Source organism: Varroa jacobsoni, unplaced genomic scaffold, assembly GCF_002532875.2.
Source record: "Varroa jacobsoni isolate VJ856 unplaced genomic scaffold, vjacob_1.0 scaffold_145, whole genome shotgun sequence".
Taxonomy (NCBI): domain Eukaryota; kingdom Metazoa; phylum Arthropoda; class Arachnida; order Mesostigmata; family Varroidae; genus Varroa; species Varroa jacobsoni.
Window position 1 is genome coordinate 173,253 of NW_019213047.1, and position 25,235 is coordinate 198,487.

At 40.6% G+C, this 25,235-nt stretch overlaps 1 protein-coding gene across 1 annotated transcript; it reads right to left on the minus strand.

The window, feature by feature from the left end:
• Positions 1 to 1,672: 1,672 nt before the first annotated feature.
• LOC111269267 (complement C3) lies at positions 1,673 to 23,719 on the minus strand. Its single transcript, XM_022848734.2, has 18 exons — positions 21,986 to 23,719; positions 17,861 to 18,032; positions 15,360 to 15,596; positions 12,722 to 13,061; positions 12,122 to 12,384; positions 11,245 to 11,617; positions 9,977 to 10,161; positions 8,710 to 8,853; positions 8,283 to 8,521; positions 7,688 to 7,857; positions 6,880 to 7,005; positions 6,430 to 6,660; positions 6,022 to 6,230; positions 5,712 to 5,814; positions 4,962 to 5,252; positions 4,183 to 4,495; positions 3,760 to 3,995; positions 1,673 to 3,446 (listed from the first exon to the last, which is right to left on the minus strand). Exons 1-18 carry the CDS (start codon positions 22,051 to 22,053, stop codon positions 2,056 to 2,058), a joined length of 5,091 nt encoding a protein of 1,696 aa, XP_022704469.1. The 5' UTR covers positions 22,054 to 23,719; the 3' UTR covers positions 1,673 to 2,055.
• Positions 23,720 to 25,235: the final 1,516 nt, after the last annotated feature.

The following is a 25,235-nucleotide window of genomic DNA, read 5'->3' on the forward strand; positions in this document are numbered from 1 at the left end:
CACTGGGTAGATGGTTAAGCTAGTCGCTGCTTAGCGTCGCGTTCAAAATCAGGACCGAGAGCTGAAATCAGAAAGCGGTCGAATCAACGCCAGAAGGTGAAGGCAGAGAGGGCCTGCTGAATGTCTGTGCCCTAAAGCATGCCATGGGATGGTGCCTGGCTGCTTGGACGCCTAAATTTAACTTGCATTTGGATACACTTGCAGGCACACGCACACACACAGACACGCATTCACAGTAATATATGAACAGACATACAATGCTGGAGATATAGGCATCTAGATATACTGAGAAAAAGGTCCTGTCAGAAGCTGTAACATAAATAAGGCGGCATGGAAATAGGCGGTTTCCTGGTTATATTGATTTGCCCCTTTGAGCTCCCTGGGCTGTCTCCGTCCGCTGTTCTGCCGCATTTGCTACTCTTTCCCATAGGCGGGTCGCAGAATTCGTCGCTTTCGCCGTGCCTGCTACTATCGCTTCGTTCGATTTTTGAATTTGGTAGTCCTCATTTGCTCTCGTCCTTATTCCTCCGTAATCGACTCGCGGAATTAAGAGGCTGAGCCAGGCTCAAATCACCTAAACGAGGACAACAAATCTGGGGTGCGAGGTTGGGGGGATTTATTAGGGTAGACGGGCCTGCAAAAGCTGATAGGCGCATATCCATCCGATCCAACTGCAGGAATAAGTTTTGGGCCCAGGCTCGATTGCGACACCGATGTTGTGCAGGCAGTCCCCGTCTGCGGTGGCAAGCGTCACTCGGGAAATCAATTTCTCATCATTACGTTCACGCGTTTTGTATGTCGGACGCCCTCGGACCCGGAACGATCGCACAGATTTATTTCTATATGCACATTCTTCATTCATTCTCAAAAACTGACATTTCTCTATTGTGTCTTCCACCCTACCAATCGACTATTTTGTAGTTACATGAACTGCATTCAGAGGGTATTGTGGAGAATCTTGAGTATCGAACGGAATTGTTTCAAGCTCATTTCGGCTATTACATGCCACTGTGCATGTAGTTATAGCTACTTGCAGAAACGTAATCGTGTCATCTGCCACCGGTCAAAATAGAGTCAAGTCTGAGACTATGTTGACATTTAAATAAGATGTAATTTACTTCAGAGAGACTCGTTGAACGTTATTTCCTCTGTTTAAAAAGTTAGCAAACAGTGCTTTTTTGATGTGTACTAATTAATCTGTGAAAATCTTTATTACTATTAATGTATATTATACTCTTAGGAGTAACCAACGATAGTTGTAAACGTTTTGCTATTAATTCATCACCGATTGATGCAGGGAACTTACCTATACAATGCGCACGTGCCGAAAATAACATTTGTATACTAGAGCAACGTACAGAAAGGGCTAATCTGGGGGTGCCTTTGTACTGGCATATTTGTCAATAGAATTATAACAAAGACAAAAAAAACTCAGTCATCTTTTTACGGACGTTTTAACTGAACTGGGACCGCGTAACAATAGAGGAGGCTTTTAGGTTTTAAATCGTCTTTTTGCATGAAAAACTACTTGTGCTGTCTTGAACGCTACAATCTGCTTGAGTATGCGTGTTCACGGGGCAACTACAGTTGGGCAAAATTGTTTTGTCGTCATAGACAGAACCCGTTAGTTGGGTAAGGTCTGAAAAGAGAAAGGCCATTGGACGAGCTGGTATCTGTTTGATAGACCAAACATGCGGTGAAATTTATTGGCATGACACGAACGACGACAAATTACATTTGCCTTACTGTTCTTTGAATTCGCTTCCTTTGTTTCTAATCCTACCGAAGTAATAAGGATTGAGAACGACGACAATTCTATGTGGCAGAAGTCAAAAACACTGCCGTCATTCTACATATAGTAACTTTATTAAAAATTATTAAGTATATATATATATATTCGTAGCTTTGTAGATTCACAACAGAGATGGGCAAATTACCACCTGAGGCACGTTAAACAATGCCCCAATCTGCAAATAGTGGCATTTTATCTATACATATCTATACACTCGTATATATATATATCCTATGGTAAATGAACAAAAATCAGTTGTACATTCAATCAGGACAACGCATATTTTTAGCTACGTAATCAAAACTAGCGACAATATTAGCATCAATTGCGCCATTTAGCCTGTAGATGATCGACTTCGAACTGAGCGTATGGTTTCTGTGGAGAACTCCACCTTCTTTATGTGGCAGGTTAGCATTAGTCAGAAACAGATGCTGATCTCCTTCAATCATCACCTTTTTACAGTATTCGTGAACTGCGAATGTCACTATATCACCAGCTTCGGGGCTTTTTGAATACATTAGATTACTGACCATTACCTGGCAATAGATTGTCCGATGGAAAGCAGAGCAACTGCGGACAGTGCCCACGAACGCAAGATCATGGTTGCAAATATACCCCAAAACAATCTCTCGTCCAGGTTCGATCGTTTGGATCTGCTCTTTAACTTTTGGCCGGAACGGCTCTCTTGAAGGACACGAATTCTGAATACACGTACACATCTTATCCAGCCTTGACCCACTGTTTTGACTAGCGCACTCTACGAGCACTTTCTTGAAACTACGAAGTTCATAGAACGTTGGGCAGTTACCCCCCTTTGTGTAGTAGTCGTACACGCTAACGGTCGCTGGCTGGGCGTTACTAACCGTGAACTCCTGGACCACCCGGAAATCGTAACAGAGCTTCTTCCCTACGGGAAATTCAGTTATGTAAAGGTTCACTCGATCGGGAAGAATTTCAAAGCGGTCAATTTTCAGACGCTGTTGAAGTAACACTAAATCGCCCTTTATCGGCGCGTAACCCGTAATCATGTCAACTTCAATTACGCTCATTCCACTTGGTTCATCACCAAGAACATATGCGCAAACATCGAGACGATAGACCAGCTGATCGGGCCGAATTGAGCGCCGACGACGGGTCTTCTTATATCTCTCTAAAAGCTCATCTACCTTTTGGAGTGCCTGGGTTCTTGCGGAATCGATGATTTGTGATTCCATGTATGGGTCCGAGTCCATATCACTTGCCTCCTCGATCGTCGCGTTTATGGTCACATTAAAAATGCACCGCTCTGCGAGTGGAAGAATCGTGTTGTACTTGATGAGAACAGACAACAGGCCAGTACCACTGCCCGTTGCATGGACGTACATTTTGTCTCCGAGGTCGTTCGTAGTCATCGTTTGCAGAGTCATTGCCGAATCCTCTGCAACGCGCAGATCCCGCTTAAAGTGTTTCCCATGTGAGATAAGGACAGACAGGTCTATCTTGGATTCGCGGTTCTTGGAAAAATACTCCGAAAGTGCCTGAAGAGCGACGACAGTGTCCTGAGTTGATTGGAACCCGCCGGTGGCACCCTGTTGGGTTATTAGCCAGTTCGACAGGGGCAAACTCATATCGTTTCGCTGAGTTTTCGTAGCAGCCAACAAAGCATACCCATTGCCTGGAAAATATTTAGGATCACACGGATTTACTGGGGTTGATCGAAATATATGTGCATAATTTTCAAGTGGTCCTCCGCTGCATGGATAGGCGCTCTTTTTTTTTGAACGAATCGATGCGTTCAGTTAGCTTCTACCTACTATAGCATTTTATGTAAACGGAAGATTTAGAAGGTCTTTGTCAACGTGACTGATGTACATATCTCTTTGTAGTTTCAATATCGATTTATTTTATTTATGAGCCGTGTCTTCATATAGTCATTTATATCAAAGCAGAATTTCCTTAAGATAGGTTTATCATATGCACTTAGTTACCTTCAATCGTTGACGGAGCATTATCATTTGTTGCGATACTGAAAGTGTTGATCTCTTGGTTCAGAATTAAATGATTGCGTAGATTTGTCATTGCTTGAGATGATACATTCGTGTCTGAGAGAGCGTATGCCATTAACGCAGCCGTATAGCCCTCGTGAGTCTGATCCAATGTACGCATAAGATATAATTTAGCCTGATCAAGAACGCTTCTCCATTTCTGGTGATTTTCCGAACGTCTACAAATGCAATGAAACACAATATTAAATACTTCTAGTAAACTCAATTTATTACCCCACGCCAATGTTTTATCTCCGTATAGAGAGCAGCTCACTCTTTTGAATCTTTAAATCGATAGCGCAAAACGAAGTGCGTGCTCAGGACTAGAGTTGAAAATAATTGATGAAATCGTAAAGAAGAACTTACATATTATGTCGGCATTCATCTAAAGCAAGCGTGACAAAAGCTGTCAACGCTTTTCGACCTTTTACCCCACCGAGCAGACTCTTGTGGAGGATGGGTTTGGTTTCCTCAAACGAGCCTTCACGTCCTTGCTTAGTCAATAGCCAATCCACAGCATCTGCAGAAGCCTCCCGGAACGTCTCCGAATCGGTAAAAAAGGGAGACGCTCGACAAAATACCTTGGCAACAAATGCCGTAAGCCATACACTTGAGCCTCGGTTTCGAAAAGCGCTGAACGAACCGTTAGGCTTCCGGAAACCCAGTTGTCGGTTGTACGCTGAAAATGTGTGAATATAGAAAAGAACAATGTTGCAGCATGAGGATCGCCATGTTCTTACATCATCAGACACATCGATTAGAGTTTTTCCTGCGTATTAGCTAAAAAAACTAGACTATGTGACTTTATCACGAGGGTGATCTCTGATCGTGGATGGAAGCAACTTTTATTTCATGTCGATACTGTATCGTATTGATGGACGACTCTATATACTAAACACAGCGCGTAGCGAATGCAATCAGGCCTCGTAGCCACTTCAAGTTCAGGCGTATGCGTAGAGAAACTTGTCGTGAAAAAAGCAGTATAAGGCGAAAAAATATCGCTGTACCATCGCGGATATAGTAGCGACTTTGTAACTAGGCTGCTGTATATAAGCGGAGTATTTTTGCTTCTGTTATAATTACTTGTTCGCAATATATACATGGAATAACAACAATAACGTGCGCGTTAGGCGTGCGGTGCATACCCATCATGATGTGGTCCTTCGCGCGTTTTTCTGTAGGGACGTCAAGCTGCTGGATCGCCTTCCGGAACTCGGTAACGAATACAAGGGGCGCAAGCCGCATCATGTTCTGTTCACCACAGCCTTTGGGTAGAGTTAGCATTGATTCAATGTCGTCAAGAGCGGTGACAATTGCGGGACCCATCTTTTCGCCGATGACTCGAAGCGTAGCGTAGTCCGTTCCGTCGACAACATCGTCGGGAAGCGATGTGTCAATGACGATCGTCTGGTTCCGCTGCGACGCGTCAATTTTAGCTGGAGGATAATAGTAAGGATTAAGTAACGCAATGTCTAAAAGGAAAATTTATAGTACAACATCATATAAAACGATATAATATTCTAAACGATAACGCCAAATGCCGATCTACTGTCGATTCATACTAAAAACTGTAATCTAATAGTTCTTTCCAATCGAAAAATTCGATTCCGTCTTTCCAGTATCGATCGGCGCTAAGAAGATAGAGGAAGATCCTATTGAATTAAGTTCACCTTAACTTGGACGTTTGAGAACAGCACACGCTGAAGGGTCGAAGCTATTCTTACTAAGTGGAGAAAATTTTGTGTGTCCTGCGTTATGCGGTTTGCCCCCGTTGTCAGTGTCACAGTTACACATACGGACAGGCCTCGTCCTGCCATAGAAGGTCTTATGTGCATTTCAAGTCAATTATTAAGTTGTGTTAAATATGACGCGATTATAACAATAGGATGACTCACATTCACAACTCGGTCCACATGTGATACTTCGGGCTTTTCTACGTTGACTGTTCATAGGATCCAACGCCACCGAATACGATTTTCTCACTTCACGACCTTCAGGCTGAAATTAACGTTAGTAAACCACATCTTTGCATTTTAGCTTCAAGGGAAAGATTTATTAAACATCACTTCAGCAGTATTGCTGTAGGTAAAAATCATTAATTGAGGTAGCAATGTGTCATGCTGAAAATGCTAACACTGGACTGCACTGCAAAATTTTCGAATAGTATATATTTGAATTGCTAATAGTTAGCTGGCCAACGCTTACCACAACATAAAGCTTCTTGACGATGGCGTCCGAATCATAAAGAGTAAGTGCTTCCACCCTAATCTCGTGAGTGCCATTGTGAGTGGGAAAAACAGGATATGCAATTTTGTACGACGAGTAGGGCTGAATCCTAAACGATTTCTTCTCCGAACGCTGGCCCGGGGCTGCTTCGGTACAAACACCTTCCACTCCATATATATATAGGTTTCCTACCATAGGCATAGAAATGATTATTCTCAGACCTGTACATTTTAGTGTCGAAACTAAATTTCAGATGAGAAAACGTCACATTTATTTTGTACATGTCTTTCTGCGGCCATTATACCATACCTTCACGATCCCTCTTAAAGCTTTTTTGCGCGTACGAAATGGAACAACCGTGTAAGTTAGACTAACACACAAACTCACCACTAACTGGCACATCCCTATAGTTGTAAAGTGTGACCTTGATCTGTACGTGTTCATTCCGGATAACCTTGTACGGCAGATCCAGTTGGATAAAGAACTCTTTAAGGGCAGTTATTTCGATTGGGTCCTTGGCGCAAACTCCGCCACGAGGGTTTACAGATATAGTCTCCAACGACCATGTTGTGATACTGTGTGGAAGCGTGAGATCAACTTTACTAATTGAATGGTTCTCTGAAATTTACACAGATACAAATAGAACGACAACTCATTAATTTCAAAGTACTGTGTCATAATCGGATCATATATAATTATTCACTAAAAATAATTATCGCTTTTTACCATAACCTTAGATGTATATATACTGTTCGCACACATGTTAACAAGTATGACGACAAAACACTAGTCATTCTCGGTGAAAGTAGCCCATTTCTAATGTAGCTATAAAGTTACCTGTAATTTCTATATTCTGAAACAGGAGCGACTCTCGGAAATCCTTGCGGATGTGCTGTTCAGGAACAGGCTCCTCTTCTTCCTCGATGAAATCCTGCGGGTCAGGTAAAACGCCTCCAATACGTTCTACGGGCAATAAAAGGAATTACATTTCAAGCGTATCAAACCAAGTTTGCATTCGTAAGTCTGCGCATAAAACATGTCCGCTAGAAAAAAGTTCTACCATGACCCAGTAGACGGATTCGGCACAAGCCGACAACAGCCCAAAACAATGGTCTCAAAATTGCCCCTTATAAAGTGATACGACCTAGCAGACCGGGGCAAACCTGTAACAGCTGGCACAATCTTGTGAATAAACATCGATTATCACATCCTATTTCCAGCTTCGTTTCAACCTAATGGGTATGTGTTATTATTCTAGAGGATATAAGCGTCTCATCGTCACCCGAGTACATTAGTTGAGATCTACAAAAAAAATAATTAGCCAGTCTCGCATGTATAAAATAATGGTAGATATAGAGTACTTTCCATGCATCACTCACGTAGCGGAGTTTTATTAGCCCTTGGATCCACCTTATTACAGTGATCCATATATGTAGAATACACACATGAAGAAAACGACCAAGAAGCCTCGAACGCTGGACATATTCATTTGATTCACAAAATCACCCTTTTCCAGATACAAATATTCCAGTACAAATATGAAATAGTATTACTAATTGAAACGTTGATGATTTTCACGGTGCAAAATCGTTTCTTTGCATGAACCTCTAGAAAGCAATGTTTGCTATTTAAGCTTCGTACTTACGCCGACCATCGAGTTTCTGCCTAGTGAAAATCGAGAAGGGACGGATATGGCCAGTATGAGATCCTACCAATGGTTTATGGCAACATTGAAGAAAATGCTGCTGACATACTTCACGTAGACGTTGACCATCAAACTCGTGAATCAGCGATTCGCTTCGTTCCTCACAAGACCTATCCAGACGCAAAAAGTGACGTGTGGGTGTTATTGCTTGCACGATTTCGTATTTCTGTTTTCATTTACCGCAGAAATAATCAGATTGGATAGATAGATAGATAGATAGATATAGATATAGATAGATAAATATAGATTTGTGGTTTTGGTCAGGTGCTTGAAAAGCCTGCGGACATCGAGGTAGCTTAACGCGGCAATGACTATGAGTTGGTATACATGTTTCTAAATACGATGTGTTAATTGGTTAAATTATGCAATGTTCTTCTAATGCGACTAACTCATATTCCTTTGTTAGTTAAGAGACGGTCTTTTCAATTCAACTGTCACTCACTAATGTGCTTCTCAGTAGACTGCATTGAAAGTGGCTATGTAACAACACCAATCTACTCTTTCAGTAATAGAAGGAAAACGTTTTTGTACGTGCCTAGAGCTGTGATACTTGCTGTAAGCGAGTTCACAACACTTTAAAGCGAATTCGTCATTTGACCTCTCTTTCAAAAGGGCAGACCGTCTAGATCGCCTTTTTTCCTTCGAATCCTGACAGCTTTTGGTCATAACACGATCAGTGATTAGTACTAAGCCGGCAGAACCCGCTGACTCCTCCACATCAGCTCCACCTCCGTCTGAGCAGCCTCTGTCAGCTTCCATGAACCTGTCGAATATCTTCGTGATGGAACAATAAATAAAAACAGCATGGTGAGCAATGAAACACTTTTTTTGCTGTGCTCTGTTTTTGCTCACGATTACTAGTAGCAAAAGGCATCTCCTTTGTTTTCCCATAAAAATAGGCAGAAATGACTTTTTGCCCAGTGGAAAAAAGGAAAAAACCCACGTAGCGATTTTGCACTTACTTGCTTTTTAGTCAGGGGGGGACGATTTTTTAGAGCGTAAACCGCTTGATCGACGATGGAAAGGCCGACAGTGGTACCCAGCTCTGCATCGAACACTTTAACAGTACCATGCCCTCCAGGGGTTGGCTGGAAACTACAGTCAAGCTAAAAAAAGAAGACAGTTTTTCATTTTTCGGGATTTATTGCAACCAACGTTCAGTAACACAAGTCCTAATTACCGAAATCAATTGAATCACATTTTGTTATCGAGATAAGCCATTTTTAAGTAAGAGGACATTGGTTCCGGAAATATACATCATTAAGTACGCTGACGTTTTTTAGGTTTTATTGAAAACTGACGCGAGTGTATAAAACATAGGGATCAGACTTCTTTGCTTAGAATAGTGAGCGTCCCATATAGCCGCTTAAAAATAATAAATATCACCCCATTGTATGCACTTATGTGTAAGCAAGTTACTTGTGTCTATAACTGTCGTGTTTTTGAACGCTTCTGAATAGTTAAATGTCATTGTTATACGGCAAAATTGAGAACTCTTTGGTCTTTAGCAATATTTATCCATATAGCCTAATTTTTCCCAATAACTTGAACTTACTTCAATTCGCTAGTGATCTGAAACTATCTTAGCTGTGGTTTCTAAGAAAAAAGAAAACGAGGAGCGAGACATAGTGTTATTTACCTAACCTAAGTCACCTAACCTAAGTCATGCGTTCATTCTACCGAGATGGAATAATTACATATGCAGGGTATAACACCTAAATTGGCGAACTGTTGTTTATCGTAACGGGTATTCATTTACGGGCAAAATTAAAATTGTTTTTATGCCAAATAAACGAGCTCATCATAGTCGTTAACACTGCGTCATTTTTCGACTTTGAGAGGAAATAGGAAGCTGCCAACCAGTGTTTCCGCACTCGACAAATCGTCATGAAGATTACAAAAAAACAGTGATTTTTTTCGAACAGAAATTCACAGTTTACATTATTGCCGCTCTTCATGTGGCTCCTGAAAGATTCCAAGACTAAAACTTTGACAAAGCAAACCGAAAACTCAAATAAAGAAGAAATAGCTTAAAAATTACCACTTAGTGTGGAGTCAGCACAGTGTTTTATATTTTATTATGTTATTTTTTTAATATTATCCTGACTGCGAGGAATAACAACTTTGGCATATAAAAAAGTTTCCTTCAAATATCTGTTTTTATAAGAAATAATCAAAATTATGGTGCCGTAGCCTGTACATAAATGTATATATATATAACACACTCACTTCAAATTCGGCGTGTCGACAATGTGGCTTTATCGACATAATATAACTGTCTATAGAAACATTTCTTCGTTCCATATAGCCAACAGCAACAACACGGGCTAACGGCGACATTTCTGGTGTGATCAAAAAGTTAACGACACCTCGGGACCCATTTTTGGGCATATTTTCCACCTGTAACACCCTGCCTGCATTTACCGCGGTCACATGTGGAAGAAAAAGAATCATTTAGATGCTAAGGAGCGTTGCATAGAAAATAGCACCTCCTCTGTCGTTAATTCACATTAATAACAGGGGAGGTCCTGCTGGCACAGATGCTGACATAAACTGAATATAAAGTCAGTTCACAAATTAGTATAAAGCTAAACGGAGCAATATTTTTAAATGCCTCGAAAGTTTTTTTTTTTTTTTCTAAAATCTAAGATTTATTGATTTATATTTATTTAGTGTACAGTGCCTCTTTTTTCCTTCATATATAGATACCAAACAGGTTAAGGCTATTTCGTGATATTTATTCGGAAGAATCTTGAGATCCGGGGTCTAATGTGCATTAGATGCAGTGTCCCGTGTAGTGAATGATAATAGTTCTACCTTTTAAGTCCAGCCAACGTGTCACTGCTACCTAGTCCACCTAAATAGTCTAGATATAGTTGAGTTACTATATTTAAAGGTTGATATTATCATTCATATCGTTAGATATATTTTTTCATTTTGATGAGAAGCAAACAAACGAAGACTATCAAGCGGGTGCGATTAAGCCCAGACACCCCAAAGTATAATAATATCGGGTGTTATTATATATATATATATATTTGTAATAACACTACGCGTGTTTAATGCAACATCGTCCGACTCCACCCATGCCCATCAGCACTTATTTACTTACTCATGATTTTTTCGGACATGATCCACACTGCATATATATATATATATATATATATATCATAGACGCTGTGTAAGGCCACTCGGTACTGTAGCGAATACAATTTAAAGTTAGGAGCAGAGTTGGCCTACTCGGCCTTAATCGAAACCGAAATCGTTGGAACTCTTGTCTCATCTTAATGCAATATCTCTGTTTGCAAGCCACCATTCTTGGTGCTTCATTGCGGCGTGTTATTGCAGTTAACCCTCTGTGCTAGCCATAGTAACCCCCCGCTACCGCTAAGTTCTCGAGGTTATTCAGCTGTCTAAAGGTGCGATTCTTCTGAACCTTTCCTAACTACTAAGGCACATGAAATAATAGCAATAGCGAGTAAAAAAAACGTACATACCGGCGGCGATAATTGCAACGATCGCTCCACTAAACGCATTTTCCGGTTTGAAATGCACTTCAACCGGAAACGAGGTGCCAACCTCGAATTGCATTTCCGGGGGAACTTTCTTAAGAGCAATGTACTGTCTTTCTTTGTGAGCCCGAAACGTATAGTGAGCTGGCATCGACCTTTTATGTTGGCCTATTTCAAAGTCGACACGAATTTGTGTATACGAAGGCTCGGTGGGAACAATGAAGCTGGCCCTGCCGTACGCATCCGTGTGTTCAGGCCTACGTGGTGCACCTGCGATCGGTCTTTCGTCATCGTTGTATGCTCTGATACGCACTGGAACGTCTTTGGCAAAACCTCCATTGGGATATCGTACACGTATCTGCGATTTCAGATAACGATGTGATTGATAGAGTCGATTATCCACTTCAATAAAGTGAAGCAAACAAAAATGCAGATGCCTATGCATAGAAATAGCTACAATCCTGGTGTAATGCAATGGCCCCCTACAACGGATGACCTTTCAATGGATGTGGAAGTAGTAATTCATGAAAATATACATCAAAAGCATGGAGTTTAACTTCAAAAGCTAAATGCAACATAATGATATCATGTTGATTATTGTATACATCAAATATACTATTTGATAACAGTTACGTTAGTGGCAGTCCTTGATCCCATGAATTCAAAATGGTTTTTGTCCCTTATAGAGAATCATTAGTATATCGACTTTGGTAGTAGTCTAAAAAAAAAAATAGGAAAAAACAGATTTGGATTGAAGAGCGAGCGCTAATCAAACATCTTATTAGGATATGACTGGATTTTTCTATAAAGTGAAGAAGACCGGATATGAAGTCTCGGAAATGACTGAAAGCCAATGACTCACCGTGATAAGCGCCGGGTAACCAGGACGAATTGACTTTTGCATTTCCGCCATCGACACCTTATAGAACGACCGTTCGAAGACTGCTCGATCACTTTTGACTGTGACAGTTTTGCCGGAAGTTAGCTCATACACATCGGCTTGTAACAATAGTCGTTTCTCATTTATCACTGCTCGCCAAACATTTTTACTTTTATACTTGGTGAGATCAATATTGAATACAGCTTCACCATCCTCGTTCAGCTTCGTCCAGTTAAGAGACCCATCTGCACGAACATGGACACGAAAGTTATTCTCTTATAGGTCTCCAATTAGCCAACAGAAGAAATGATGCAGAAGAAACAATGACGATATAAGATACTTTTTGATTTGACATGTTTGGCCTTCTTTGCGGATGAGTTTTCCGGGTACACAAAAACATTACGCAAAAAGCCCTTTTTCTACGACAGGTAGAATTGTTTATTCGACTTAATTTTCCTTCCAAACTTAATCTTCCAGCGCCAATACGCCAGCTCGGGGCAAGCAATATTGTTAGGATGGACGTCTATTCTCTCACTATGCCAAATGTCAATAAGAGTTTCTAGCAAGAAAAAAAAAACTTACAATGCGTGGGATTTCCTATAACAGTTTCTATAAATTCCTTGACAAACACTTGACCCTGAACCGGTTTTCCGTAGACGTGCGTAGCTGTTATTTTTGCAGACGTTGAGTTCATTGAGGGAACCAATGTGTCGGTTATATCGATGTCGACCCGGAAAGTCGGCAAAACATATTCTTGTAACTCGAATTTCTGTTCCAGTTTTTGGCGTAGATCGTTACCGTAGAGTACGACAACCTTCCATTCACCCAAATCTGGGTCCTCAGGAAATTGATAGTTAAGATGGAACATGGATAGGGTCGCATTGTGGAGGTCCTTTGACATCATCAGACGATTCTCCGGGTTCTGCAAAGGATTGCTGCTTTGGGTACGAATCAAGCGTTTACCACCCACTAGTGACTAGCATTAATCCACTTAATGTATTAAGGTAAATTTGTAATGTAAATTTTAAGAGCAATGTTTCAAAATACAAATTCTACTATATTACTTGCCTCTTTTCGGTTTGGAGCTACCACTACAATACGCTGGAGGTTTGTTAGGTTTTTGGTCTTTTTGCCCCGATAGTAACTTAATTTGCACGAGGTGTTTCGGTATACCAGACTATCTTCATTTTAATAGACAAACGAAACGAGGAACATAGTTACACCGTCTCGGAACGCTTGGACCAATATAGTGGCATGATAAGATTGTCGCATCTTATCTCTCACACTTAGTCTCAAGTTAAATTTCCAACAAGTATCGTTAGATACTCGTACAAATCTAGTAATATTATTTTTGAGAAACATTCATGCGAGTAATAGATACATGTTCTTCTGTTTATTTACACACTTGGTTACAGATCCACCATTCGAGCAGTCGGACGCGCGACTGAGCAAACGAGTGATCCATAGAAGTTTAGCAGGTCTGTACGCTATTTTCTGGAAACTTTGCTATTTTTTTCATTTGGGATCCGATTGATTTATCATGAATGACTGGCTGGCTGCACATTTTATTTTATATTGAAACTCCGTAAACCTTATGTCAATTGTGAGAGTTTTAAAGGACTGTTAATTGGTCCTATTATACTACCCACTAGCAAAGAGACCAATTCTGAAACTAGTACCACGCGCTTCGGCCCCAGAAGCTATAATAAGTTAGAAAAAGTCATTCTTGTAAGAATCCACTGTCCGTATAGTGGACTTCAAACTTCTCAGTCAATATAAAACAATGCAAATAGTAAAAAATTTTCATCAGATCATCATTATTGAACATAAATTCATCTTTTTCAGTGCTCCGTAAGCATTTAGATAGTACAACAATAAAGTGTAATACGTGACTTCACGTAGTGGCATACGTTATTGACACAGAGCTCCCTTCAGATTTCCGTAAAGTCCCACAGTTAAGATGGCATAACAACCGCACTGTCAATAATCATACGCTAGACAAAACTGAACTACTTATAGGCATAGCACTGCTGGCTTGACGGATCGTTCGCGTCAATGAGGTCACAACTAGACCCCCTAACCTCCCCAAGCAAATAACAAGAGATGACAAATACGTGTCTTTAAAAATAACATACACACCTATTGCAGTTTGACGGATCCCATTACGCTATATGACATCATTACATTTTATGAAATCTGTATTTCCTCCGTCAGATAGCGTGGCGACTATTAACTGACTACGAGCTAGCCTGTTAGCACCAAAGTGGATTAGGTACTCTAAAACTTGATGGGTAGATATGGAATTTGGGAAAATTAAGTATCAATTTTAAGCTTTTTTTTTCATCAGCAAAAGCCATATTACTATTACCAAAACACCTATTCTACCATCTACACAATGCCATTTCTACGATGGCTTGCTTCCTGCACTCTATATAGAACTCTAGAACTTTAACATTGAGTAAAACTGGCGCTGCAACAAGGCCTTGTCTATTCAGCATTCCCTCCTTAAGAAACTTGAGATGGTTAAGAAGAATCGTAGCAAATAATGGCCAAACAAAACGACTACATTTAGCGGGTACGCCAAGCAAAAATTCATACATTTTTGGCTGCATGATTATGGAAGAAAACGAATTCTTCATGGACCTTCAAATTATTTTTTTAAGGTTTTTTTTTTGTTTCGATTCATCCAGTGTTTGTAGGCTGCGGATTTATATATAATTAGATTGGTGTTAGGTCAGGCAAGTTTTAAGGTTCATACAACTAGTCATTATCAATCTTCTTTCAACAAGCTAGTTTGAGTCAATTTCCTACCGTTCTTTCTGTAGCAGTTGAGCATAATGCAAGTGCAAAAACTTATGCAGAGTTGCTTTGGCGTTTAATGGCGAACTTCACTGGAAATCCTCAGCCATAAGAGATAAGCTTAACTCATTTGAAACACAAAGAAATATCAAATGATTGCTAGAAAAACAGCACACACAGAAACTATACCGCTCTTAAAGCAATCAATAGAAGTTGACAAGTACGCACTATACATACAGACTCCGTTGATAATAATATCTATTCAGCTGATAATATTTTTTCCAACGTGTACCACTGTAAATTTTCAGCCAGATAAACTCCAAATATTTAAAATCCCATTTGCATTCTACGTAAAAACCTCCAAGAAGCCAGCGTCATACAGATATCTACACATGACGGTCTGTAGAGTATTTTAACGTACCTTGATCTGTACTCTGTAGATTCTATCAGCCGGTCGTATCTGCTGATCAACCGTAATCACTCGTACGTGAACCCCTTTCTCCTTGGGGCTGTAGATCGGTTTATCAGTTTGCACCATGATATGCAATCCGCGCTGGGACACCGAGAATGTACGTATTTGCGATACACCATCGAATGTTGCCTTAAGATCGATGAATGGCGTGAAGTTTTGGTGTATGTTGAATTTGACAACTCGAAACTGAAAAAGCAGATTGTTGACCAAATTACCCCATATGACTAAACGGATCTTTTTTGAAGAAATGAGAACGCCTAAGCCGATATTGGGGCAGCTCTATTCGTGGCGAAAACCCTAATGAATTTCTCAGATTAATTTTTACCACTTCCTTCTGGCTATGCACGTATGCACTCATAATTACATTTCGGTTATGCATTTGTTTTGAAAATATCTTGCATTAACTCTGTGCCAACGGCTGGGCAAAGGATCACCAGGATGGCGTTTCATCCAATGACCCCGCCGCTTAATGTAAACTAAGACTGATTCCGTACGACGTAGTTAACTAACCCTACAGTGGTGAAATTTAGATAAGCACAGTACCGCGCAATGTAGGCTGTTATAAATAGGAATACATGACGCTATTGCGGCACTTGACGTTGTCTAGAATTTTTCGGTGTTTTATACCCAGAGTCAAACCATAGAGTTGAGTTGAACTTTCTAAACCATTAAAAAGACCACCACGTTCGGCTCTGATTAAAGACATAATAAACCATGTGTCGTACATCGTTATCACATGTTGATTTAGCTCGCCTCAACAGTCTGTCTATGAATAATTCGCCTGGAAAATTCCGAAACCATTGGACCCCGCTATCAGTCGTCTGAGCGCTTTGACGTCATCGACATTCTATATTTCTATTTAACTGAAAATTTGAAGATACAGAGCTTATCTGTACGGTTGTTATTTTCGGATAAATGTTTGTCCATTAGTTACGAAATTTTTTTTTAATTTCCGGCTGCAATAAACAAGCCTGAAACAATTTTTCCTTAGCCGCACAGTTTAGCTAGCTGCTGAACGTTCGCATCGAAGGACCGCGCTTCGATTATAGTTCTACGCGAGCTCAACGATTCTACAGTGACTCCATATGGTAATATCTTGGTCTGCCTCTTTGTCGTAGGCTACACACAGATCATGGCAAAATGAGCCCCCACGAAAATGGACAAACGGATCCGACGCTAGTTAAGCAAGTTTAAGAAGCTGCTTACGGTAAGCTGGTTTAAGAAGGCCAAACTAGGAGCATGCGTATACATATACATATATATATGCTGTATGATCTATGTGAGGATTTTTAAGATACACATCCTGCGACAAAGTTAATATTTGGGTTCGTTTTTCCTTTAGGACTACCACAGAGAAAACGAGGCTTTAGGTATGCAATATTGCTGTGGTCTTCTATGCTAGCTATGATATACTATACAAAAGTTGACCTCGATAGCTACTTCAGTAGCTTTGATGCAAGCCAGCGAGAGAATCGATCTCTTCGAAGATGCACAATTTGCGATGTGTGTATTTTGTTTGGAAAACCGAAAAGTACAAAGTTGCTCTCTAAGATAGCTAGATTTATTCTTTTTATATCGTTTCTACGAACCCGCTGATACATAATCGAGAACAGATAAAACAATATTATGTGAAGGTGAGGATGAATGTAAGCGTTTATATAAAGTTTAGTAAAAGAGAACTGTTGAAGGATCACGTTCAGATTTATCAGTAACTCAAATAGTAAACATTGTAAGATAAAAATTACTCCCGTCGAGATTCGCTGTATTCATTATAAGTGCACCGGTAAAATTGGTCTAGATTAATGAAGTGGTTTGGCCCAATGCTATCGCTGACCTAAACAATCACAGTAAATAATCGTCTATCGAAGATAAAGGCTGACGTGTCCAGAAACCTAGCGCCGTTAGATCATTTCATATAAAGAATAAGTACGAGATAATATTACATTCAAAGTACAGTGTTTTCTGGTAGAGCTTTATGGTCTTGATGATCTAGCTCTCCGCTAACGGACTCGAGCGTTGATGGCATTAAGTTATTGTGAGACTCGAATTTCATACTTAAATGAATCATACCAACAACATCAAACGTTCTTCAGTACTACACTAGCGGCGCAGTTAGCATAGCTAGTTTACCTAACCTTAAACAATTAAATCCTATTAGACCCAAACGTAACAAGAATACAACACACACAGCCGCCCACTGTCCACGAATGAACCTCAGCTCAACTAACACATTTGATCCGGTCGAAGTTCACGCCGACGTAACTGCTAGTTCGCGTTGTTTGTAATCGCAGTTTCTGCAGCAATGGCTTCCCAATAGCTCAATACTGATCCAGCAGAAATATTTCACACAGTTGGACACTAAAAATCATCATTTTATAGGGAAAATATCACATCGGTTATCATTTAATACTTGGAAACTGTTACCGCTAGCGTTGGCCAAAGATACTGACCTCTCCAGGTTGTAGCGTCAGCACTTGGGGCGTATAGGTCGGGTCGGTGCCTAGTTGAGGATTGTTGGCGAGGCCGATTTCGCCTTTGAGCGTCCGCGACTTTGGATTGATGACCAAGATAGTCTCCTCGTTGCCCGCCAAGAACAGTGAAGGCGCGAGCACAATGAACGACCTAGCGCCAAAGATATGAACGGGACAATGGCATATCAATAGAAGGACGACGAAATATTGTTAGCTGTTTTCAAAGTAGAATAAAACGGTTCATATTGTTAACTTTATCAGTTCTACGCGTGACCTCACATTTAGCACACAAAGCGGAGTTTCTTCTTAATGGCAAAAAGGTTATTTAACCACATACATAGGTGTTCTTCCGTAAATATTCGGTTTGTATGTACGGGCTTGTGTTGATTTACCACCAGCTCTGCCGTGAGACATATGCGAGCACTGAGCTCTAAGCGCATGGGCTTAGTATAATTGGATGTACGGATAATGAGAGATACATTAATCATCACAATTTCAGTGTTACGGAACAACAAATAGAGAGCTGATCAAACGGGATTTGATAACTTGTATTCAAGCTTATTTCCCAGTGAACGGTCTAGCGGCGATACGATGAGGGACGATACTACCTCTGTTTAATTAGCGAAGTATATTAAATAATGCTGAAATTCATTTTCATCGATTTCTCCTCTTTGTATAGAACACTGTTTACACTGGTAAGTCATTTAGGATATTAAGTGTACATCAACTTTAATTAATAACAGTTTAATTAACTATATATCATGGCATATTTAATTTTTTCGCTGAAATTTCATTAAACTGCCACTATTTTCTAAAGAAAATTAAATAAATTGTCTATTTATTATGCGTCGATTGGGCTTTCTCAGTCTTCTGAAGAACAACTGCTGCAATAGCAGTGATTCGATCCGTTAGGAATATCGGAAATAGTGGCAAGTTTTGGCGTCACGATATTGGGAAATCTCGAAACAAACAGCTACAGAGAAGCCCTAAGACGAAATGCAGCAACGTGTTAAAATGAATTATATCTGCCACACAGCTGGCCGTCGTGGACAATATTGCTGTGAGAATTGATGTAGAACTATAGACCGCACCTTTTGAAAACGTACATAAAGCCTAGTTCGTCCACCTTGAAGCAAAATCGAACAGCTCGTAGGAAAAGGAATAATGAAGGCTGACATTTTTCAGTACTCGCATTGTCTGGTCTGACCACTATCCACAACAGACGCATCGTTGATGGTCCGGATCGACGCTTTACAATTGCGGCTCGTATCGTGCCAGATGATGTTATGCGTATTAGCTATTCGGTATATTTAATCTAGATTAAAAACATTGTGTCTATTTGCATTGTAAAAATCTATTAAACTAAAAAACTATTAAAAGCTATGAACTTGCGCGTATGAATCGTTTAGCCGCTAGGCCTAATGCAACCTATGACCAAAAAACTGCTATAAAGAATTGACGAATCTTAAGGATCAAGTAGGACCAAAATATACTTCAAGAGAGCTTTTTCGAAAGGAACGTTTCAATTGCCTTTGACCTAATACGACGCCTATCTTTAGAACGTTTTTAGATACACAGCTTGTATTACTTTACAGACGCCCTATTCCTCTTGTCTTTTCGCCAGTTCCTTTGATTTCTTATAAGCGAAATGGTGGGTAAGATTAAAGTTAAATGTCGAGGTAACTGGAGCAATCTCTTCAAGCTGTCGGAATAGTCAGTCGCGTACGAGTATTTACCACTCCGCTGGATCAGAATATACAGCCTGCAGATATCTAATATTGGTCAGCCTTCAGGAAAAGTTTTTCTTTTTATATTTAGATTACCGCATTGACAAGATAGAACATCTTCAATTACCTTTTTAACATAAGAATACATGAAGCTGCATCGATAATAACAGTGGTATTCATTTCCGTAGCAAATGTAGAATAGATTTTATCGTTTGTTTTTGTCAGGCGCTAAAACCTGCATGCGCGGCAACCAGTTCACAGTCGTCGTTCGCAAGGCCGTCAGCGCAAAACGGTTAAATTTAAGTTCTGGTTCTTACTCACCGTTCTACTTTGTACATTCAAGGTAAAAACAATTACCAAGTAAACAGTGACGACCGGTCTTAGGCTTTGGGATGAGTTCATAGATATATATATATGACGCTTTCCTGAACAAATTACGTTAAGACATCATCTCCCATTAGAGAACTTGTGTTGGGTTTAATATCTAGCGAGTTGTTTTCGGCGGTTGGTGCGAAATATCTCTACGAAATAATTGTAGCCTATGATTCCATCGATCATTTCAGTTGGAGTACTAGAACAGATAGCTTTTATAATTGCCGCACGCCGCAATTCAGGAAAAGGTCTCAAAATACAGAAAATGATATATCGAAATAGGAATAGCAAAAGATAGTGACATGTCTAGAGTTAAAGTTCTATATATGTTATGTCCCTTTGTTAATATTCTGGCTCTGCAATAGATATCTCGCGCAAAATCGATCATTACCCTCATATAGATCATGACGTTTTGCAGACAATGCCAACATTAAAAATAGCTTGCTTCGAGCTTATGTTTCTCTGAGTACTTTGCAGTAGCCGTAGTAATCACTCTATGGTTATGCTGTTGAAATATGCCCGCTAGTGTTTTAACATGGATAAGAAATAGGACCTTAGAGCAGCAAATATTTTGTAGACCAGAGCCGAATTTCTAGATTTAAGAAAAAACCTTTTTCTTCTTAAAGAAGCTTTTATTAATTTGACAGCGATACCCCTCCGAAATATCGAAGTTATATTAGCTAAATTTTCGATTTTAAAGACGTATATTCGAATGAATGGGTTGAATAATTATTTTTTTCAAAATAGTTGATACCCAATGTCAGTGAATCCTTGTGACGAATTAAGGTCCAATCTTGCTGATTTGTACCTTAGTTCTAAGAAATCCGGTCAATTGTAACTTGCAGAGTATGCGAGTGCAATACGATTGTCCTTAGAAAGAGATTGTAAAACCTCTGATTTTGGTGACTGCATGTCTGAAGCACGCTCAAATGTTCGATTCGGAGTCCCTCATAGCTACAATTTAAGGTATCTTTATTAAAATATTTATACAATAAACTTAAGGTCTGATGAAAGAGGTGGGCCTGCTGTACCGTGTTGAATTAATAAAAACTATATTTTTGGTGTTCACGTGCAACCATAGGCTTTCCTTTTGCTTTCCAGTATTTCTCATAGAATTACTGAAACAAATCAATTGACAAATAGACTATTTCGGTAGTAAAGTAAACCATACAAACTAATAAAAATATAGTTTTTTCCTAAATAATCATTAGGAAGTGACTAAACACTGTTTGAGTAGTATTTTGTCAGTATTTTGTAATAAAACTTAAAATTATCTTGGAATATATAATATATATATATATATAGCACTTAATGAATTCTAAGGAGTGGTAAGTAAGTGAAATTCTGTCTATTAAAAACCAACAAAGCTTTATGTTAATAAACACATCGGAACGCCTACTGATTTCTATATAAGCGATCCATTTACTCTGAAGCCTGCATGGACGCTATTAATGTAAGGCACATGAGAATGATCTACGGTAACAGAAGAGCAGGCCGTACGACTGAGCTATATATCCTCATCATGTTTCAGAATGGCCAGAATGTCGTTTGACGTGCCTAGGGAAAATAACGGTACAGGTCAAATGAAATAAGGTTTAGTATATAAAGGGACTTTTGGCGGTAAGGTAAAAAGAAAACTCTAGCGACATGGCCGAATCAGCTTACTAGGGCAAGGTAGGATTCTGCTGATGATAGCTCATTAAATTTTAAAATTCAATAATCTTTGTTAAACTTAGGAATTAAACTTTTTTAGTCTTTTCTAATAATGGGTCTTAGTGTATAGATATCAAATTGCCATTTTGTCTACTTATGTGTCTGTGACTGTCCAAAGTAAAAGGACTATTAACACAGAACAGCTAGAAGCATGATTATTTAGATGAACAGCGAAAAAGCTGGCTGTTCTTATAGTCCTGGGCCCATCCAGTTGCTCCTCTTCCTTGATTATCTCGTTAGTCTTCCAAGTACGCTTGCCAAGAATGAAGACGGCAATATTTCCATATCTTACCATGTTGTTGAAACGGTTGCTAGCAATAGGGCAAGCTCCAGACACAATCTATTGGCTCGGGGCTTCATGTTGTCGACGACTGTCCGTTTCTCACCGTCGAAAATTTCCGTCTCTCACAAATCCCTAGAACTCATACTATTATATCCTATTCACACATGATGATGACTACTCTCCTGCAAAATGAAATCGAGCTGATACACCGCAGCTGGTATCGCGTCAACAAGCTTGTTTCGCATAAAATCTGTCATTCGTTATGCGGGATCTTTTTCCTTTAACCTGCTCTCAGGGCAATGTCCTGCTATCCTGCAATGTTTATATGCCTTCCTGACACGGCTTGTTAGCTGACAGCTGTATTGATATCGATTGCATATGTCACGCCAGCATTAGCTGGTTTCGTAAAAAAAGCTACGTGCGGCTTACTCGTGTCAGACGATCTCACTCGTGTATTTGGTTACTTTTGTCTATATATCTCCAACACAAACAAAACATTTTCAGCGCTGATACCATTAACGAATACCCTAGGTCCGCGCGGCCAAAGTTCACAGCTCTCCCACAATTCAACGAGCGCCTGTGCCACCTACACTTTCATTTTTCTTTTCCATTTTTTTTTATCTGGAAAATCGACTAAAATTTCCAGATATAATCACAGCATCGTCGTTCTCCTTCTCGGAGCTTCGGTGATCTACCTGATGTGGGTCTGTGTTCGTGTATTGCTTTACCGCCGCCACTGCTGTTGTATCAATGTCGCGCCACGACTGCTGCCTCGAGGGGCGGAGTTCGAGTAGCCCGCTGCGGATCGATGCGGTCAGCAAAGAAGACGAAAAAGAAGAAGAAGATGATGATGATGATGATGATGGCGATGATTACGATGATGACAACGACTCCAAGAAACAGCCACGATTGAACACGAGTAAAAGTAGATGGTTTGCAACCGCGTATCACATTGCTCTCGGCGTAGCGATGAGATCACGATCGATGTCAACGTGCATTTACCCGGCCCGCGGCAGTAATGCAGTCCTGCCTGCTGCTCTCGACGTTTTAACGGTCACGATTGGTCGTCGTCGTCTTGTCGTAGTAGGACGTACCGGAATATGTCTCGTTGGTTTGGTTTTTTATTCCTTTCGTTTCTACTCTTTGGCAGTGTCGCTTGTTGTCACTTACCAGAATCGGTTTCGTCGGCGACGGCGTTTCGTTTATGCCACTGTTGGATTCATCTTGTTACCGTTGTTTTACGCGATATGATGATGTATGATGTTGCTTCGCTATTGGAGTTGTTGCTAATGGCGGTCACCGGTGTTGCGTACGTTATTGTTTCACGCACCGCGACGCTGTCCGTAAGTTCTGTGGCCCAGACCCAGTGTTACGATTTACGACAAGCGTTTGTGCGTGTGGCTCACGAGAGCTAGTAGCTGCTTCTGCCGCTCATCGTTGCCGCTTCTATCAGCAGAGGCGATTTTCTCTGTCCTTCTGCAGCTATTCCTCGTCACTACTAAATACTCAACCTACAAACGCTGACGATGGCCGATCGTATCAGGGGCTGCTGCGTTGGTGATCATGATGCCATTACTACTGCTCTTGGCTCCGCTGGTCTTACCTTGTTTCCGCCTCGTGTTGCCCTCGTCTTTTACCGCTTGCCCATCACCGTCACCGCAGCAGAAGCGCCACCAATAGCGATCGCTGCGATGCGCTCCAGGCAGACACGCTCGCTCGCTTGTTCGCTCGCCCACCGTACGTAATTGAGTCTTGGCAGAGTTTACTAGATGTGTCGGTATCGCTGTCAATATGGCAGTTGCGCTCGTCGCAGAAAGTAGAAGGGATGCATTTGCGGGTGCAATTCAGACCGGCGCAACTACTGCTGGACTGACAAATTGACAACGTCTCACCTGAACCGCGCACATATGTCACTTCCCTCCCCGCTGACATTTGCTTGCAGCTTTTTTGCTTTACTCCGACACTTGTAACAGCAGAAGCAAAATAGTCAGTCAAAGAAATTGAACGACGCTGATAGGATGCTGTTAACGACCAGAAAAGCGACGTACAAAAACAAACACACGTAATAGATGGATCGTAGCCGATAGTGATATGCATATTTCAAAGTTATTTGACTGCTACAGAAATTACTTGATGTATGTTACGAGATTATTGTTATTAGGTATGAAAGAAGGACCAACGCAGAAGATAGGCTCGCTCTTTGTGCGTTTCGTCCTTCAACGTTACGGTCATAAGCTGGATTGAGTAAGAAAACGACGATAAGCATCAGGCGCATAGAATGTAATGAGGCCAACTCCGAGAAATCGAAAGGACGATCGATTCTTGGAGATCGGAAACATCGAAAAAAGACATTGTGCCGCCTAAGCAAGCTGACTATTGATAGTCATCAATGCTCAATGTGTTATGCTATGAAGAGCATGATCAACTTAATCAGCGCGCTCGTCTTCGGCAACAAGGACTGAAGAATCTGACCGAAGAAAAACTCAATGAAAAGCTCAGTGCTACAGAGTTACTGAGAATTACAACGATTTGCAGCCGGTTGGGCTGTAGAAACAACAGACGTAAGTGATGATGCTTTTATTGTCTCGAAAGGAAGGCGACCAGAAAGAGAAGCGGGTCGTGAGAGGCGATCGAAGGTCAAAGACAGAGGGGGCACTTGGCTTTTAGATGTTGACTCTCAAAAAGGTCTGCTGCCTAGAGCTGCCTGTTTTGTTGCTGCGGGAGGGGTAATACTGGCACTATTCCGGTTCTGGTTTGTTTATCGCGAGCGCCCCGAGTTCGTCAACGAGAAGGAACCGAAGAAAAGGCACAAGCAACCCTTAGATAAACCTCATCGACACAGAGAAGAAGACGTAAACATAGGCTATAGTAAAGCGATGGTCATCGTCACCATCTCCATAATCGGTATACAGCATCGGTGTTATTCGATGTTGAACAGGTACTGGATTAGTATACGTTATGCTAATAGGCGGCTTGTGCTTCTTACAGAGGGTCTTTCCTTGCGAAGGCGAAGAGGACCGGGTCCAATCGCACAGCTTAAAGCTTCAATAAGCCTTTCTGGTGGTAAATTAAAAAACGCTTATGTTAAGTTGGTTCCTTTGTTCATTTGTTTACTTATTATTAGCTTTTCTTGCATTCAATGTTAGCTAGCTGCTATTCCTTAAGAGAGCCATACTAAAAGCCAGACGTAAACTGTGGAGTTTCTTGTTTAAAGAACCATTATACTCATAGTAAAAAAGAAGTGATTTTTGTTAAAGGT